The sequence below is a fragment of the Electrona antarctica genome (assembly GCF_951216825.1).
Source record: "Electrona antarctica genome assembly, chromosome: 1".
In the NCBI taxonomy this organism is placed as follows: Eukaryota; Metazoa; Chordata; class Actinopteri; order Myctophiformes; family Myctophidae; genus Electrona; species Electrona antarctica.
The window spans coordinates 12,626,813-12,644,227 of NC_136806.1; the positions used below are offsets into that span (position 1 = coordinate 12,626,813).

At 42.8% G+C, this 17,415-nt stretch overlaps 2 protein-coding genes across 8 annotated transcripts in view; one reads left to right on the plus strand and one right to left on the minus strand.

The window, feature by feature from the left end:
* Nucleotides 1-235: 235 nt before the first annotated feature.
* clul1 (clusterin-like 1 (retinal)) lies at nucleotides 236-13,423 on the minus strand (the record flags this gene model as incomplete). 6 transcript variants are annotated; one of them, XM_079515733.1, is made up of 9 exons in its annotated part: nucleotides 13,327-13,423; nucleotides 9,549-9,686; nucleotides 7,623-7,771; nucleotides 5,647-5,817; nucleotides 4,309-4,726; nucleotides 3,028-3,153; nucleotides 2,257-2,480; nucleotides 867-1,063; nucleotides 236-479 (listed from the first exon to the last, which is right to left on the minus strand). In XM_079515733.1, exons 2-9 carry the CDS (start codon nucleotides 9,652-9,654, stop codon nucleotides 464-466), a joined length of 1,407 nt encoding a protein of 468 aa, XP_079371859.1. In that variant the 5' UTR covers nucleotides 9,655-9,686; nucleotides 13,327-13,423. The 6 variants fall into 6 exon arrangements, with proteins under 6 accessions (XP_079371859.1, XP_079371862.1, XP_079371860.1 ...); XM_079515736.1 differs by lacking the exon at nucleotides 13,327-13,423 and adding an exon at nucleotides 11,534-11,656; XM_079515734.1 differs by lacking the exon at nucleotides 13,327-13,423 and adding an exon at nucleotides 10,862-11,072.
* The window catches only part of LOC306932691 (collectin-12-like), a 56,263-nt gene continuing 49,301 nt past the window's right edge, over nucleotides 10,454-17,415 (plus strand). Inside the window, exons 1-2 of one of the 2 annotated variants that reach the window (XM_079514586.1) lie at nucleotides 10,454-10,530; nucleotides 14,724-14,909. The gene's annotated coding sequence lies outside the window, so the exon portion shown is untranslated. Of the gene's footprint in view, nucleotides 10,531-10,736; nucleotides 10,776-14,723; nucleotides 14,910-17,415 lie in introns of those variants that run through there. The other variant, XM_079514585.1, reaches the window with a different exon arrangement.

Below are 17,415 nucleotides of genomic sequence, written 5' to 3' on the forward strand. Positions count from 1 at the left end.
AGTATTTTGGGAAAAAAAGAAGCTTGATCCTGATTCAAAATAAATTCTCCACATTTAAACTATGCAAATCTAGTGGGGATCGAGATAATGAATGTATTACTTAGAATATAAACTAATGTGATTTTGTACAGTTAAAATACAAACAATACATGTTTTACAGTACTTTTCTAGCAATCACAAACTGATTTATCGCTAATGACGAACGCCACAGAAATCAGGAATGTACAAAACAAATATTTTAAAGACCAATTTATTTTTGGATCATGTTGGTGTCATCACTTTGATCTACGACTTTCATGTGAATTGAAGGAATAATTCATACATACATGCATGAACACAATTTGACAACATCTGATAAAATACAGAATCACATTTCATTGATAAAATACTATACAGTAGGTCATAATACAATACGATGACATTTGATGGAGACTGCACTGATGGAAGGATGTTTTCCACAGACCTAATTATCTTCATGCCTGTAAAGCAAAACAAAAAGTGTCAGAAGTGTTGACCTGACAAAAATGGTGTCAGATGTAGGTCTCTGTGTGAATCAATATCACATCAATGTTAGACTTGTGCCTTGACCACAACTTGGTGTGAGTTTATGGATTAGCCTCAGAAACCCAGACGTTTTTATTTCCACTTATGGATTGGCTAATTTCACACTCCTGAGTAGGCTACTTTTTAAAGTACATTTAATTCATACCAATACTTTTGTACTTTTGCTCAAGTCACTTTTGAATTCTGGTCTTTTTTACTTTGTAGCAGTGTATATTTCTACATTGCTACCGGTAAATGCTTTTCATACTTAGGTAAAGAAATGTTGAGTACTTTTCCCCCAGTACCACTGATCATCATATTACCTGACCATCTCCTTGTACATGGCCAGGGCCTCCAGGGTGACGTACTGGATGAAGGCGGGGTCATCGAGCTCCAGATCCCCCGGGACGGAGAGGACCAGTGGGGGAGAGTTGAGGATGTTCACCTCTACCTTGGTCTCGGGTACCGCATTCACCACATCATCATCATCATCGTTATCACCACTGTTCTTTGGCGCCACCTGGTGGAGGTGAACGGTCATAATAATTTATTTGTATTTATTTTTTGGTTGGTTTGTTTCTCATTCTCATCATCTAACGTTACATTACTTATAATAAAACCGTTCCCATGTTATGAACTGTCTGTGACTACGGATGGTGGCATTGTGGCACATCAGGATGGGAATAGTAGGCCTATGTGTCAGTGAGGTGAGTGCACCTTTTTATCTGTATTTGAGTTGTACAGTATTTTTGTTATATATAATAGGCCTACTTTTTCCATTTCATTGTGTTTATTTTCTTACTTATGAGATTATTTAGCTGACCATGGCCTGCACTAAAACACAATCCATGCCAGTACACTACAATAGAAATGCAGACCAGTGGCCAGCGTTTCTATTGTAAAAAAAAAGTTTTGAAAAAAGAAAGAAAAATTAAACCTTTTTTCTTTTTAACGCAAAATTACGTCCTGGCACAGGGGGTTATAGTGCTTAAAACGTAACCTGTCGTTCCTTGGCTTGGATTGGGTTAAGACAATAATTAACTAGAAAATGTCCATCTGCAGAACAATAATAAAACCACAGTGTGTATATACAAATCAAATCCACAATAACAATTTGCCCATCTGTAAATGGCAAATGGTGCATTTATATAGCGGTTTTATCCAAAGCGCTTTACATAGATTGTGCATTACATGCATCAGGAGCCATTCGGGGTTCAGAGTCTTGCTCAAGGGCACTTCAATACTAACCCTGGGGGAGCCCGGGATCGAACCGGTTCCCCTCCGGCTGCTCTACAGGCCACTCTATCCGCTGGGCCACTCCCATCTGTGCTACAGTTACTCTGTGAACGTGCATTCTGTCCTCTCTCCTACAACACACACACCACCACGCTGGGCACAATGAACGCTGAAGAGTGCATTGCTGGAATTTGGCGGAAGTAGCAGGAGTTTGGCGTTGACGCTTTTTGACGTTGATGCTTTACAAATCTGTTTAAATCCTCTGTGTATGAAACAAGTGTTGTGATTGGTCGAAAAATATCGTATCCGGGGGAAATAAATCTGACGGATGTCTCCGGCCCGACATTTCCGGCTATGCACTCTATGCCTTATATTGTGACCAGGCTTTTCTCTTCACAGATGAGTAAGCCTGTATAGGGACCGAGGCTATAACAACACACCCTACTCACCCCACTACTACTACTAACTTCCACTTACCGCGGCGATGTGGAAGAAGTTGTCGTGGGTGGTGAGGGTGACATTGCTGCTCGCCAGCTCGGCCACCCAGCTGAACTCGGCGGCCATGTTGCTGAGCCAGTCGACGGTCTGGTCGGTGTGGCGCTGCACGATGGACAGGATCTCCTCGTACTGCTCCTTGGCCACGTCCTGCAGCTGGGACACCTCGTCAAGCTCCACGTGCAGCTCGCGCACGCTGGGGCACTCTGGGAACAGGAGGCGTAGCGTTAAGGGCCTTTCAAACGGGAAGCGAGGAGCACAGGCGTTGTTGACCCATTGACCCCTGTCTGAGTACAGATCCACGCATAAGACCCTTTGACCTATGCAGCTGGGCATTCACATTGAGCAGGGGTTGATTGGTGCGCACGCACGCACGCACACACAGTAACTAACAATATGTTTCTTGTTGATACTGCATTTGTTATTCCACATTAATCCACAACTGGAAGTTTCAGTAGTTATAGATGATGGTGTGTTTGTGCTTTTGCTGGTCTAACTGACCTCTCTGCCGCTGTGTGTGTGCGTGCGTGCGTGCGTGTGTGTTCGCGTGTGTGTTCGCGTGCGTGCGTGCGTGCGTGCGTGGTATACCAACCTGCTCAAACTGTTAAGGGTTCAGTCAGTGTCTTGCTCAAGGACACAGCCGGGGATCGAACCAGAGACGGCCAACGGGCCACTCTACATCCTGAACCACTTCCACGCGAGTGCATGTGTGTGCATCACGTGCTCTCGTGTGTGCGAGAGAGAGAGCCTCACCTGAGAGCAGCGCCCCCTGGCAGGCCTCACACTGGTTCTGCAGCTGCCAGCACTCTGAGGTCTGTCTGCGCAGGTCTCTGCACAGCTTCCTAAAGCTCTGCAGGAAGCGGGGCAGCGCGTCCTTCTCTGCAGGCAGGCAGCAGATATACAGAACAAAGTGTTAGTTAGTGTCCGTCCGTCCCTCTCTGCAGGCAGGCAGCAGACACACAGAACAAAGTGTTAGTTAGTGTCCGTGCGACCCTTTTAGTTGTTGCTGTTAATTGACGGTCCTCGCGACCTTTCCTGGGATTAACGCCATTAAGACCTGAGGACCTGATTCTACAACGTGTCTTCTATTAAAATCCTAACAGGGTATAGGTACCCTCACACAAAACATGTAGCAATCCTGGTCTCTAAACTGCCTCCCCCTGGTCAACCGGGGCGCCTGATGGAGGGGAAAGGAACTGGTTGGAATAACGTGTTCCCCCCACGCGCTACGTCCAACCAGGGAAACTCCCCCCTGTCAGGTGTAAAGGAGCGACTTGGACACTCATGCATGAAGGAAGCATGAGTCCTTTCAAGTTTGTTGCTCTCCCTAGGTTGGCGGAGGGTGTGTAGAGCCCAGGATCACATTAGATAACTGAGTACCACAGACGAAAAACTGTCTTAAGTCCAAATTTCATTCTGACCCCTCCACGAAAAGGCCTCGTTGTCCTGACCCCTTATCTATCATTTATACATTATGGATAAATAGTGTGGACTTAGACTGTTTTTCGTCTGTGGCATTATTGACACAGTGGTGACAAATGGGTTACAAAATCGTGGGATAAAAATTATAATAATAATAAAAAAGAAAAAAAAGAAATCCTAACAGTTTTCTGAAATCAGTGGTTCTCAAACTAATTGGACTAACTACTAAAATGATATGTAATTGGCCGTCCAACCGTACTACAGCCGTACTTTAGTTGTAACTGTAGTACAGTCCAACAGGCATTAGTTCCGACACCCTACCCAAAACCCAAACCCAAGCCTAAACCTAACCTCACAGGAAGCCAAGGGTTAGTTTTAACCTGCCCACAGGTTAGTTTTAACCCGGCCATGGGTTAGTTTTAACCTGCCACGCATGTCGGGATGCCACGGGTGAGTTTTAACCCGGCCATGGGTTAGTTGTAACCGGCCATGCATGTCGGTGTTGTCGGACTGTTAGTATGTCTAACCAACGTATGCACCCCATTGATGTGACATTAACAGTTTTGGACGTCACCTCACTTTAAATCCAGTTATCTATTTCAACATCCCCACCTTTCTCCTTCTCCTCCTCAAAGACCTGAGTCACCACGGCTCCAAACTCCTCCACAACGCTCCTGCCGAAGTCAAAGAAGGACTCCAGCACCTCGTCCAAGCCCACGCCTTGCAGGAAGCCCGAATCCCGGGCAGGGTAGAAGGGGTCCGTCGTGGACTCCTCTTGCGGCTCCGTGTCGTTGAAGAAGGCCGTCTGCAGGACTCGGTCCAGCTTGCCGCTCATCTTGGAGACCAGGACGACGCTGCGGTTCACCACCATTCCCACCCTGCTCATCAGACGGTTGAAGGACTCCTCGATGTGGATCACGTCCGTGTTGGGCTTCTCGTCTGTGCTCCGGTTCACCAAGATGTCTCCTGCCTCCACGGGGGGCGCGCGCGTACCAAATTGTCTGGACACTCTGTGGAAGAAGTTCTCCACCTATGATGAGACGGGAGTTTTGTTAGTCTTGGATTAGTCTCTCGAGACAGACTGTTGACTCGCATAAATAAATAATCAATCAATTCAAAGGAAAAGAGGGTGCTGTTTTTCCTTTCTTTTTTTAACTGCAGGTTTGTAACTGAAAGGTTACCTGCATGGTCGACTCCCTGGACCAGCACAACAAATCTGGGTGGGGTCCGTTGCCTAAATTTGCATACCAAACTGGGGGTCCTTGAAATAAAAAAAAAGTTTGAGAACCACTGCAGTTGGTCTCCTCTGTCTTTAAGCTGTTTAACTCTTGCTTAACACTTGGTCAGCTAATACGCCCTTGGGAGGAACATCGATCTATAGGTCTTAGGGATTTTGTTCCACCCAAGATAATATTCTATGTCAGTGGTTTTCAAACCTTTTCATATAAAGGCCCATTATTTATTCCGCATTTGAGCCACGGACCACCATGAGATTTAGCTTCTCAAACCCAAAACTAAAATAATATTTTGTTATCGTTGGATAAGATTTTGTCCACAGTTCCATGCTGTATTGATGTCTGTGGCACCATAGGAGAGATAACAGCAAACATTGGTCAAAATAAAATAAAACATTTTAAATAATGAATTTACAAGAAGTCTACACAATTAGATAATTTACATTCTCTAATTGTGTAGACTTCTTGTAAATTAAGTAATGCAGATGTTTAACAATAACGTAACTCTCAAGAGTTAAAGATCTATAAGGGTCCATTTGGCTACCAACTTGCTGGGGGCCACCTGGAACCCCCACAAGGACCACTGGTGGTCCCCGGACACTGGTTAAAAACCACTGTTCTATGTACTTGGATGAAATTGACCAACACATGCTATTATGTCCTACAGTTGGGGTGGTTTAGCTTTAGGCAGTAGGTGTATCTTGTCCGTAGCTACCTTGGCCCCGAACGTGGCGAAGCCCCTGCGGCAGGTGGAAGTGTAGAAGGTCTTGCAGGCGTCCTCGAGGCAAGGTCGACACTCCTCCCACTCCGACTGCAGGGAGAACTTGCATTGCTCCTCTGCCTCCTCCAGCTTCTCATTCACCTCCTGGGCCAGCTGGGCTGCCCCCTGGTGGCAGCAAAGGGAATATTTCTTTCTTTCTTTCTTTCTTTCTTTGGCATTTAACATCTGATTGTTAAGCTGTAAGCGCTGGTGTGCAGCTGCACACATGTCCTTGTTCTTGTTATGTGCGTGCATGCGCCTACCTAGCTACTACATACCTCCAAGTGCATTGTTCGTTTCACTGGTCTTCAACAGGGGGTCCTCAGAGTTACTACAGGGCCAAGTTACTACAGCCAAATCTTTGTGTCATATCGACTTTTTTTCTTCTTCTTTTTACATAACCTCTTGAACTCTAACCTCCCTATTTTGGTGGGAATATTTGCCGAAAATAGCAGATCTATAACTGTGAGCATGGTGTAGAGGGAAAAAAGAGAAGATCAAGAAAGTACAGAGCCCATGGTCAAGTTTACTAAGTAATGAGAGTATTGAGAGAGGCCACAGATAGTAATGATTGATAGTGCTGTCAAACAAGTCTCCAGCTGTGAGTCACACCTGGAGACTGACCCAATATCGTTAAAGACGGCTCATGTCATCTTCACTCATTTATCTTCTTTATTGTTCAACCCATTTCTGTCACACGTGTAACAAGAAACTACCACAGCAACCACTGTTGTTGGTGCAACCACTCCTGACAGCTATGTGTGTCCCTGCGGCTGTGTCCCTGGCTGGCTGCACGAAAATAGCGTTTGGTTGGGCCAGCCCCCGTTCCTGGAGGTCTGGATGTTCTGGGGACCCCCCGGGGACCCCCACACGGTAACTCTGTCATTTCTCGACCGTTTCTGATGCGGGCGGTTCGGGTTAGGTTAGGGTATCACCTGCTGCTTGTCCTGGCAGTGGTGTAGAGACTTCATGAGTCGCTGGTGTCTATGCTCGCTAGGGTTAGGGTTAGGGTCACACCTGCTTCTTGTCCTGGCTGTGGCGTAGAGACTTCATGAGGTGCTGGTGTTAGGTTTCTGGTTTAAGGACTTCAGTGATTTGTACTATACTATTATTTTTTTTATTTTTTTTAGGGAAAGGGCAATTTTTTGTGGGGGCCAATAAGGGCTTGTGGGGGGCCAATAAGGGCTTGTGTGGGGGGGGGGAAACAAGGGCTTATTTGGGGGGCAAATAAGGGCTTGTGTGGGGGGGCAATAAGGGCTTATGTGGGGGCCAAAAGGGGCTTGTGTGGGGGGCCAATAAGGGCTTGTGTGGGGGGGCAATAAGGGACATTGGCCCATCAAAACGAACATTTGACAAGTAATGATAAATTCCACTATCATAATGAATTATCTTTTAATCTGCCATCAGTCAGTTTTTGTTTCAGACTAATGAGAACATATTGCTTATTTTACTGTCCAATGACATGAAATGGCACAAGGGAAGGACTCCACAAAAAGACCACCCCCAAAAATCGGCGCACGCTACGCGCGCCCACACATGTGCCCTTTTCTGGAGTTTGAGCCCCTGCCCCCCCAGTGCTCTCTGCACGGCCCTGTTTAGTCTTACTAGAAACACTAAACGTTTCTAAATCTTATATTTAGATTTAGTCTGGCTTAATCTAGTCACCTCTGAGGTAAGGTTACTGGAGGTCAATGCTTAAAGTGTGATTACCTTTGAGGGGATTAATGAGGGGACTTCATGAGGTGCTGGTGTTAGGGTTAGGGTTTGGGTATCACCTGCTTCTTGTCCTGGCTGTGGCGTAGAGACTTCATGAGGTGCTTGTGTTAGGGTTAGGGTTAGGGTTCGGGTTAGGGTATCACCTGCTTCTTGTCCTGGCTGTGGCGTAGAGACTTCATAAGGTGCTTGTGTTAAGGTTAGGGTTAGGGTATCACCTGCTTCTTGTCCTGGCTGTGGCGCAGAGACTTCATGAGGTGCTTGTGTTTGTGCTCGTTCCTCAGCATCACCTCCCTCATCTCCTTCACGCCGTACAGAGCCCTCCTCACCTCCTCGTCCACCAGCTTCTCTCCGTCCAGGGACAGCTCTGGCCAGTGGTGAGGAAAGGTATGCTCACATCAGTGTTGTTTTTGGCAGCACATTTCTATTTTAGTTTTAGTCATAGTCTCTTGAATAGTTTTCATTTAGTTTTTGTCACATTTTAGTCACCTGGAATGATTTAGTGTTAGTCTAGTTTTAGTCGACTAAATGTCATAAGATTTTAGTCGACTAAATCTACAGTTGATTTAGTCGACTAAAATTAATTTTGGCGGGCCTCGATGCCGTCGTAATGACTGATTTTACACTTGCTGAAAATCTACAAGCTCGAGCTTGTAGATCTGCAATTTTCAGCATGCAACCAAGTGTAAAATTACTTATATTGGATCTCTTGTCCGGTAGTCCCTTCCTAACATTTTAGTCTAGTTTTTAGCTGTTGACGAAATTGTCAATACAGTATTAGTTTTAGTCATCATAGCTTAGTTTTCATTTAGTTTCCATTTAGTTTTCGTCAGTGGAAAAAGGTAGTTGACGAACATTCTTCGTCTTAGTTTTAGTCGACAAAAACAACACTGGCTCACATTATGTTTAAAATAAGTAAAAGTATATTATGTTTAAAATAAATAAAAGTAGCAACACATGCAATGTAGAAATAGGCCAGTGGTTTTTCAACCTTTTTCATATCAAGGCTCATTATTTATTCAGCATTTGAGCCACGGACCACCATTTGAAGAGATTTAGGTTCTCAGACCCAAAACGGAACATATTGTGTTGCCGTTGAAAGATGTTATCCACAATTCCATGCTGTATTGATATGGTACCATTAGGAGAGATAACAGGCAAACATTGATTAAAATAACAATTCTTCTACATTCCACCGGTTGGATCCCAATGTTAACCGGTTCAGTTATTTTTGGTTAGTCCATGAGCCAGAGCTCCAAAATTGGTGGGAAAAACTAGACCTATATTAAATTGTTTATAGGATCAATAACAATACATGTAAATGAATACATGATAACCCTTCCACAGTAGTAGCTTTTTCAAGTTTTCTATTATTTTGCATATTTTCCTACATAATACCTAATTTGCATATTTAAAAATGTAAAATTTGTAATACAATAAATCATTTTCTTCGTGTAAGTAATCAATTGGGGAAGTGTCATGGTGATAACAATCTAATATAGGTATAGTTTTGCCCACTCAATTCATAATTAACGATCCAATTTTGGAGCTCTGGCTCATGGACTAAGAAACAAAAAGAACTGTACCGGTTCCCATTGGGAACCAACCGGTGGAAAAGGGGCCACAGAGTTCCGGGTCGGGGGCACGGCCTTGACATTAAAATAAAAAGTTTGAGAACCACTGCAAAACTAAATGGAAGTTATGGAACTGAGCCTTAATTAGTACAGGGTGCATGATAAAAAGGTTCACACTTTCTTTCCAGTACAGCTGTTCTGTTGTGCCATATCATAATAATAATAATAATAATAATTAATTGCATTTTATAGCGCTTTTCCAAGTGCTCAAAGCGCTTTACAATGGTTCATTCATTCATACATTGGGAGGTGAAGCGGCGAACAGTCGACGCCAGCGTCCTCACTTCCCACATTCACACACCAATGGTGGCAAGCTCACACCGACCGACTCATTGGAGGCAATGTAGGGTTCAGTGTCTTGCCCAAGGACACTTCGACATGTGGACAGGAGGAGCCGGGATTCGAACCGCCGACCCAGGGATCATTGGACGACCTGCTCTACCTCCTGAGCCACAGCCGCCCAATATATATATAGAGCCTATATTTATTTAGGCCTGCAAAACAACTCACGTTTCAGTGTTTCGTCTGAGACTTCGGTTATGTCCTGAGAGTTGAGAACGCCCACCGCTGCCAACACTACTGCCACACACAGCAGCATCTTCATTTGGGACGTCATTCCCAGTCAATTGGTTGACTGCAAAACCCACTCTGAAAGCACAGGGTTCATATTCGTTATGTGATTGTCTGTTAATCTGGTTGCCTCCAAAACTGCTCAGCACCAGTGGTGGAAAAAGTACTAAAATGTACTCACATTTACTTAACCCATTCAGAACGGGAACACCTTTTGGTGTTTTAAGCATTATGTCATATAGGCCTACTTATTAAAAAATAGCAGTGCCACGCTACGAACTTGTAGATCTGCTATTTTTGAAAAATCGTGAAAATGGGGCGCAAATCTTTGAATATATTCTTTCAGAGCGAACATATTTAACTCAAATGTTTGTTTCTTGGGGGGTCCCTGGAAAAACATATTTTCAGATGGGGGGTCGGTGGCCAAGTACAGATAATTCTGGGGGTCCTTGACATGAAAATGTTTGTTTGAGAACGACTGACACATATAGAAACATAGGTTTTTTCAGAAAACTGTCAGGATTTAGAAGACATTTGTAGAATCGTCCTCAGGTCTAAATTAAAGTACCAAAAGTAACTCATTATGCAGTGTTCAAAATGTATACAAATCTTTTTCAAAATGGTAGATCATCATTATCGGGAAGTCTTGTAGATCGGGAATTTTCTGTTTTTGTAATTAATTATAATCTAAATAATTGTAATGGATAAAAGTACATTTTCCCTGAGAAGCTGAGATCATGTAATGGAAAATTGGAAATACTCCAGTTAAATAAAAGTACCACAACATTATACTTTATAGAGTACTTGAGTTGAGTAGTTACTTTCCACCGCTTCTCAGCACTACAGACTGGTCACGTGTGCAATATGCAACTAAGATGGAACGCATGCAAAAGCATGTAGCTATTGTACAGTCATGCAGTAGGTATGTTACACACACACACACACACACACACACACACACACACACACACACACACACACACACAATATTAAAAAAGCAGTGGGTGCCACCACCACCCACCCAACAACTAATCTAACCCAGAAAGATAATAGGATTTCAGTTTCAGCAGGAGTTGCTACTTAGCAATATCACATGGTCTATATACCCCCCCCACCACATGGTGGCACTACGCATCCATCTGCACTATGAAGAATATGCCAGCCGGGGTAAGTAGGCTACATAAGTTAAGGAGCAGGGTCTCGCTTCACTGGTTAGGCAGATATATAAAGTACTGGGGGTCCCTTGTACCTACCATATGCTTCATTTGGCCATCTGTCCTCTTAAGGGGATTCATTCATTTCAGTGTAGGATAGCTACTACATTGATACTCGATACTAAACATGATGGATATAGGCTAGCCTGTTTTCTGGGATTTAGCAACAACAGGTCTTTGTGGTGAGATTGAACTAGCTGGTCTTTAAATAGATATATTTTTTATTTATTTCTTGGCCAAGATCAGCCTCAAGCCATTTAACACAACTCACTTCCTTCTATGCATGCAGGCTGCAAACACTTACCAAAACCATATAGCCTAATTGACAGGCTGACAGCCATATTGGTCTTGGCTGTTTGCTTTAAGGCACACCGCCGTCCTAGCTAGTAGGTAGGCTATCTGTAGGGAGCGAAGCACCCAGCATGGAGCATTGTTTTCTTTGCATTCCATTTATGTGACCTTTTTACCCTGTCCTTTGATAACTAGGGTTCAGGCCCGCTAGGCCCTGCATGTTCTTTCACTTTTGTGAAGTCACTCATTAGAGCTCTGCTAGATTCATGAATTGTAAATTGTACAATAGGAACCATCTGATTTCAAAATGGTCACTTCTTGTGACTATACTAGCTTTGTTTCTTTTTCTCTCAGGGGCCATTATGGCCATATAGGGACAATTAACATGTCAAACGTCTCACTCACAAATGAAATACTCACTGCCACCACAACATCATTCTTGTTTTTACATGTTGCAGCCAGCCTGTCATTGTAGAACTCCCTTCGCCGGCCAGTAGGAATTGGCCCACTTCACTTATGCACTTACACAATTTACACAGTTACATAATTTGGCACCCGCTCGGGCTTACTGTAAATGGGGATAGGCCTATACAGTACTTCGTTATCCCACATGTCATTATATCTCTGACATGCCAAGAGGCAGAGGTTGTGTTTCCGTCTGTCTGTCTGGTCACTGCTGGACCGATTAGCTTTATATGAGGAGGGGTCAATTTAAAAAAAACAACAACACACCCGTGTGAAGTGAGGGGCGCTCTTATCATCATACATCACATTCCGTGGTCAACCAATCAAATGATCACAAATGTCATTCTGGGCATGATAGGCCCCTCAAAAACAAAGGCAAACATCCTGAACGCAGCATGCTATTTATTATTTTATAGGCTATTTTTGTACGCCGAAATTGGGGAGTGCTTGTTTTTGTTTCAAGCCTCGCCCGTGTGTGGCTTCTAAAGAACCGGCTGTGTGGGGGTTTCTAAAAGGGGTCGTGGTCATTGGTTACAGCTTCAAATATCATTCAGAGCACAGGTGGAGCAGCGACTTCGGTCGTTTGGCTACTAAGCCGCGTCACTCCGTCGTCCTTGTCCAGAACCGCCTATCCGACCGATACGTCCATACAGTACATACAGCGCTCTCCATATATGGGCATAAGTAGAACAAGGACATACACATTCAGAGATCTCCATAGGCTATATGGGCATAATGGGGACACATGCAGACAGGAAGATCCATCAGGGATATCAGAGGGCACGCAAGAGACACAGACAGACAGAAAGGTGCTGCATCGTTCCAGAGTAGATCGGCACCAGTCTAGTATCATGAATGCAGCATCCAATCGATCCCAAATTGGAATGGCATGTGGAAATGCCCGTAGCGGATGCCACAAACTAGGGCTGCACAATATGGACACAATGTCATATCTCTGTATTTATGCCAAATATTGCGATGTCGATACGATATTACTGTTAAAATGTCATATTCTATATTTTAAGTGTTGCAACGCTTAACACTAAACATTATTCAAAAATATCAAGTCAATATCGAATCACAATATATCGATATATTGACGATATCATATTGCGATACCGGTGTTGCCTTTTTGCAATACTGATATTGTGCATGTTCATACCTCGATAGCGATATACGGTATTGTGCAGCCTTACCACAAACGCAAACAGTTGCACTGTATGTTATGGAAATGCTATCACCCCGGTGATTCCTTGTGTTCTTGACAGCTGAAACCCAATGCCTGGGCAGTGACAACAACAAATTAACATTTTTAAGATTTGGGATGTGAAAAATAATGTGCAGCTTAGGCTACCGGTCGGTATATTGCAATAACCTTTAAATGAATGTCTGATTGTATTTCTTTCATATCCATGAACAACAATTGACTCGGCATAATGTCAACCAGTCTTGAAAATAAATATGTCTTGATAAAAACAAAACAAAGTAATGCAAATAAAAGCATCTAAACTGAAGCTACAGGAGTATGAGAGAATTAAACATGGTCAAAAGACTATAGTGCATGTATTCAAGATTAAATATTTAATTTGTATTTGTTACATGCCTAGTTGCCTACACAGGAGTAGGCCTACAATTTGTTTGTTCAATACTACAATATTGAGGAAGCGAGAAAAGCTTCCTCAATATTGTAGGTCAGCAATATAATAACAATAACAAAATAAACAAACACATTGTGACCCTTAACTTACCAGTGGTTGAATGCAGGCGCTGCTGTACTGGCAGAGAGCAGATCCGTGGGACGTGTATGTTTACAACGATGGCGCAGTTATCTAATGTAATACCTGGTCCTGTCTATTTGCGCTCAGTCCATGCCGGCCTTATCCTATTAGAGAGTATTTGCCTGCAGGTGATGCCCGCTAATCCAGCAGTCAACACACTGTCACAGACAGAACTTTGTTTTGCATAATGGTTTACAGAGATTACTTCGTCATGGTAGCCTATACGTACACAAACACACTGGAGGTATTGATGATGATATATTATACGCATACACAATACAGGACCAAAGCACCAACAAGACACTGCTCGTATAGATGATAGCAAGATTCTGATTGCAATTATATATATTTTCCATATATGAATCTGTCGATCTGTCTGTTTGATGAATACTTTTATTATTACATTATGTTATACTTTAAAGCAGCGGTTCCCAAACCTTTTTGGCCCCCTGATACCTCCTGACCATAATTGCATAAGATATATAGAGACATACAGTACCTTTCCTATTTATCCACATATATGCACACATATGAACCTGAATATGGCATATATGCAGCATAGGCTATATTCTGCATATACTTGCCATATATTGGTATAATATGTTAATATATAAAGTATTTAAAATAAAACCATAGCACAACCATTAGCCTTAACCACAGTTTGGGAACGACTGCTTTAAAGTCTTCAATGTATAAAATGTATCAAATAAGCACCGTGATTGTATACCTCCGCAAGCTGTGTCTGTGACTCCAGACTCATAGTAGTGAATGAAGACTTTTTAAAATGTAATGACTACTTCTAACTACTTAAGTTCTAATCAGTTCATTCTTGACTCAAATTGTGTTGTGCCAAATGTCATGGAATTCCCTCAAGGTGTCTCTGAGATATAGTGTTCGCCATGTTGGGACAGACCTGAGGTCACACTGACCACGACCTTTGGCCTTTATCCACCTACTTCTAGTCAGTTCTTCCACACTGCTGTTTGTTGTTGGCAGAGGCATGCAAATCTGAACGGTAGGCCTTTGAAGGTCTACATTTGTACAATAACCACTTCTGTTGTTATTTCTGTTACTTCCACTGACTATTAAGAAGTGCAAGTTTCTTGCGTCTATGTGTTGTAATGATCAACACTGTGTGTGCAGACGGTCACTTGGAGCCAAAACAGAGTAAACACATGGCGTAATCACACGGAGGAACTTGGATTTGACCTCGCTTTTTCCACACAAACACAACTCTTGCATCCAAACATTCCACAATGGGAACAGATGGAAGTATGCAGACTATTTTTAAGTATCGCTGAGGGATCATTTTGTGCTCTAAAAGTGATCATCCCATCTCTGTTTCTCCTCTATTTTTATACCTCCAGGTTGGTTTCGTTGGAATAAACCAAGGATTTGAATCGTAATGGCATAGCCTCCAGTGACACATCCTACTGACATGCACCGGATCAGAAGAAGTCACATGATCAGCATATATTCTTCTACTGGACTAGCTGAGCCAGATGGTTGATCTCAGTCATCATATCTGCCACAGGAATTCATTATTTTAACATGTAGGTGATTGCATGCTCAAGATAATCTATGACCATCCACACATTTAAAAAGAACGCACACAAATGGATAACAATTACAATTTTAACCTTCAATCGCAAGCGCAAAATAGGAACACCACATTTAAAGTGGTTAAAACATATGTTTATAGGGTATAGTATTGCCTCTGTATTAGTCCATGAGCCAGACAAGTTTTCATTACGAAATGAGTGGGCAAAACCATACCTATATTAAATTGTTTAGAAGGTCAATATAAGTAAATTAATATATGATAACACTTCCACAGGAGCAGCTTTTTCATATTTATCACACATTTTGTTATTTTCACCTATATACATGATGGGTGAATAGGATGAAAAAACTTAAGAACTAGTGATCACCATGAAACTTCCCTAGTAGGCCACATTGAAATGCTCTGATGTATGATTACATCTATCTAGAACACTCTAATATACACATTCATATTGATACAGAGTATTAAATAATTAATGCACAAAATCATACACACGTCCATCTAGTAGACCATGGGTTTTCAACAGGTGGTCCGTGGACCACTGGTGGTCCGTGGAGGTATTGCATGTGGTCCCTGACCATGCATTTAGTAATGTAGGATTTGTTGATTTGTTTTAAATGTTCTTTCCACTAGTTGAGAAACCGTGAACTGAATGACCTGGTGACCTATGATGAGTCCATCCATGTCATTTACTGACAAGTTGGAGTTCAAGAAATTCAACAGAAAAAGGGAGTTAGAATCTCAAGAAAGGGGAAGTGCACTGAATGACCTGGTGACCTATGATGAGTCCATTCATGTAGTCATTTAATGACAAGTTGGAGTTCAAGAAATTCAACAGAAAAAGGGAGTTAGAATCTCAAGAAAGGGGAAGTGCACCGGATTGTCTGGTTGAGTCATTATTATTAGGACATTTTACCAGTAGTAGTCAACGGTTGAGAAACAGTGGGATGTTGTATACACATGGGATGCATAGCAAGTGTTAAGTTACAAAAGCACTAATCTTAGCCCATATCCCCACCCAACACAATAGTGGTCCCCAGGTTGATTTGAAAAAATGCATTGAATGAGTAGTGCCCATGACGCGGGAACGAAATTCATTTTCTAGGCACTTTTTCTGGGGTCCCAACACGGCCTATAGTTGATTAATTACATGAAAACAATGATTTATTGTATTACAAGTTTTCTGAAATTGTATATTTAAATATGCAAATTAGGCATTATATAGGAAAATATGCCTGATTTTGCATGACTCTGTCAATTGAATATTGTATTGACAGAGTCAACATTCTTATTTCATGTCAAAATCAAAGGTTTTAAATGAGGGAATATTCAATGTCCATATAGTAGCCAATGTATCATCTAACTATAAATGCAAAGTCTCTGTGTCTGTACAGCTGTACGTCTGTAATACATGTAACACCAAAACCGTTCGCCCCACCTACTTCAAATTCGACACACGCGTTCTACACCCCCACAGGGAGTGCAGTGCCCGGTGTCGAGTTGGTCGGACCCATGGTTGTCCAGAACCGCCACAAAAGGCCTCTGCCCGGGCCACAGCTGACATCACAAGGCCTCTGCCTCTGCAACTCCATATTTGGGCATGCCTAAATACGGGTTCGTCCCACCGACTTCTGACATCTGCATAGACCCCATATTTGGGCATGCCTGACAAAGATGGGCATAAAAGGTGATACCGCTGACATCACTTCTGACATCATCATGACTTGACCAGCTCAACAGAACGATGAATTGGCTAATAGATGGCAGTTACAGATCACCTTTTTTACATGCCAATATGCCCAAAGGTACCCAAGCCTATACTGCAACCGGATGCGTGACGCACAACAACGTGCATAGAGAGCTGAGTCAGACAAAGCATGAGATGCACGCCTAAAGCTGCAAGATCTGTGGTTGGTGTCAATGCGGGATGCACTCTCAGTCCACGGCCACGCATCACCCTGTGTCCAACCAACATCATCTATCCATTCACTCTGCCCCACCAGTTTCCAGTGAGACCCTGCTTCGGCATGACTGTCAATAAGTCTCAGGGCCAGACACTACACCGTGTTGGGGTCTTCTGCATGAGGAACTTCTTCAGCCAGCCCGGTGTCGAGTTTTAAGCATATATGAAAGTATTGAATAAGTAAAATGACTATTCCAGTCAATTACCCATACTTGAATTATGCAGAAAGGTGTGATTATAGGTCTCTACACAATAATGGCTCAAACGTTTATCATATATTTTTGTAAGAATGTGTGTGGTAATATAGGGGGCCACATATTCAATGCATGATAACGACCACTAAGCTATGTGTCTGCAATGGTTATCATGCCAAACTGTGAAGTAGAGATGCACAACAAGTCAAAAAAATCACACCAGCTTTGCCCACCGATTTGATTCTATAGCTATGGCCCTGGCTCGTGTTATCACACTATAATAGTGTTTCTGATTGTATCTCTAGAGTTACAAAACGTACAAACACATGTTACCACTC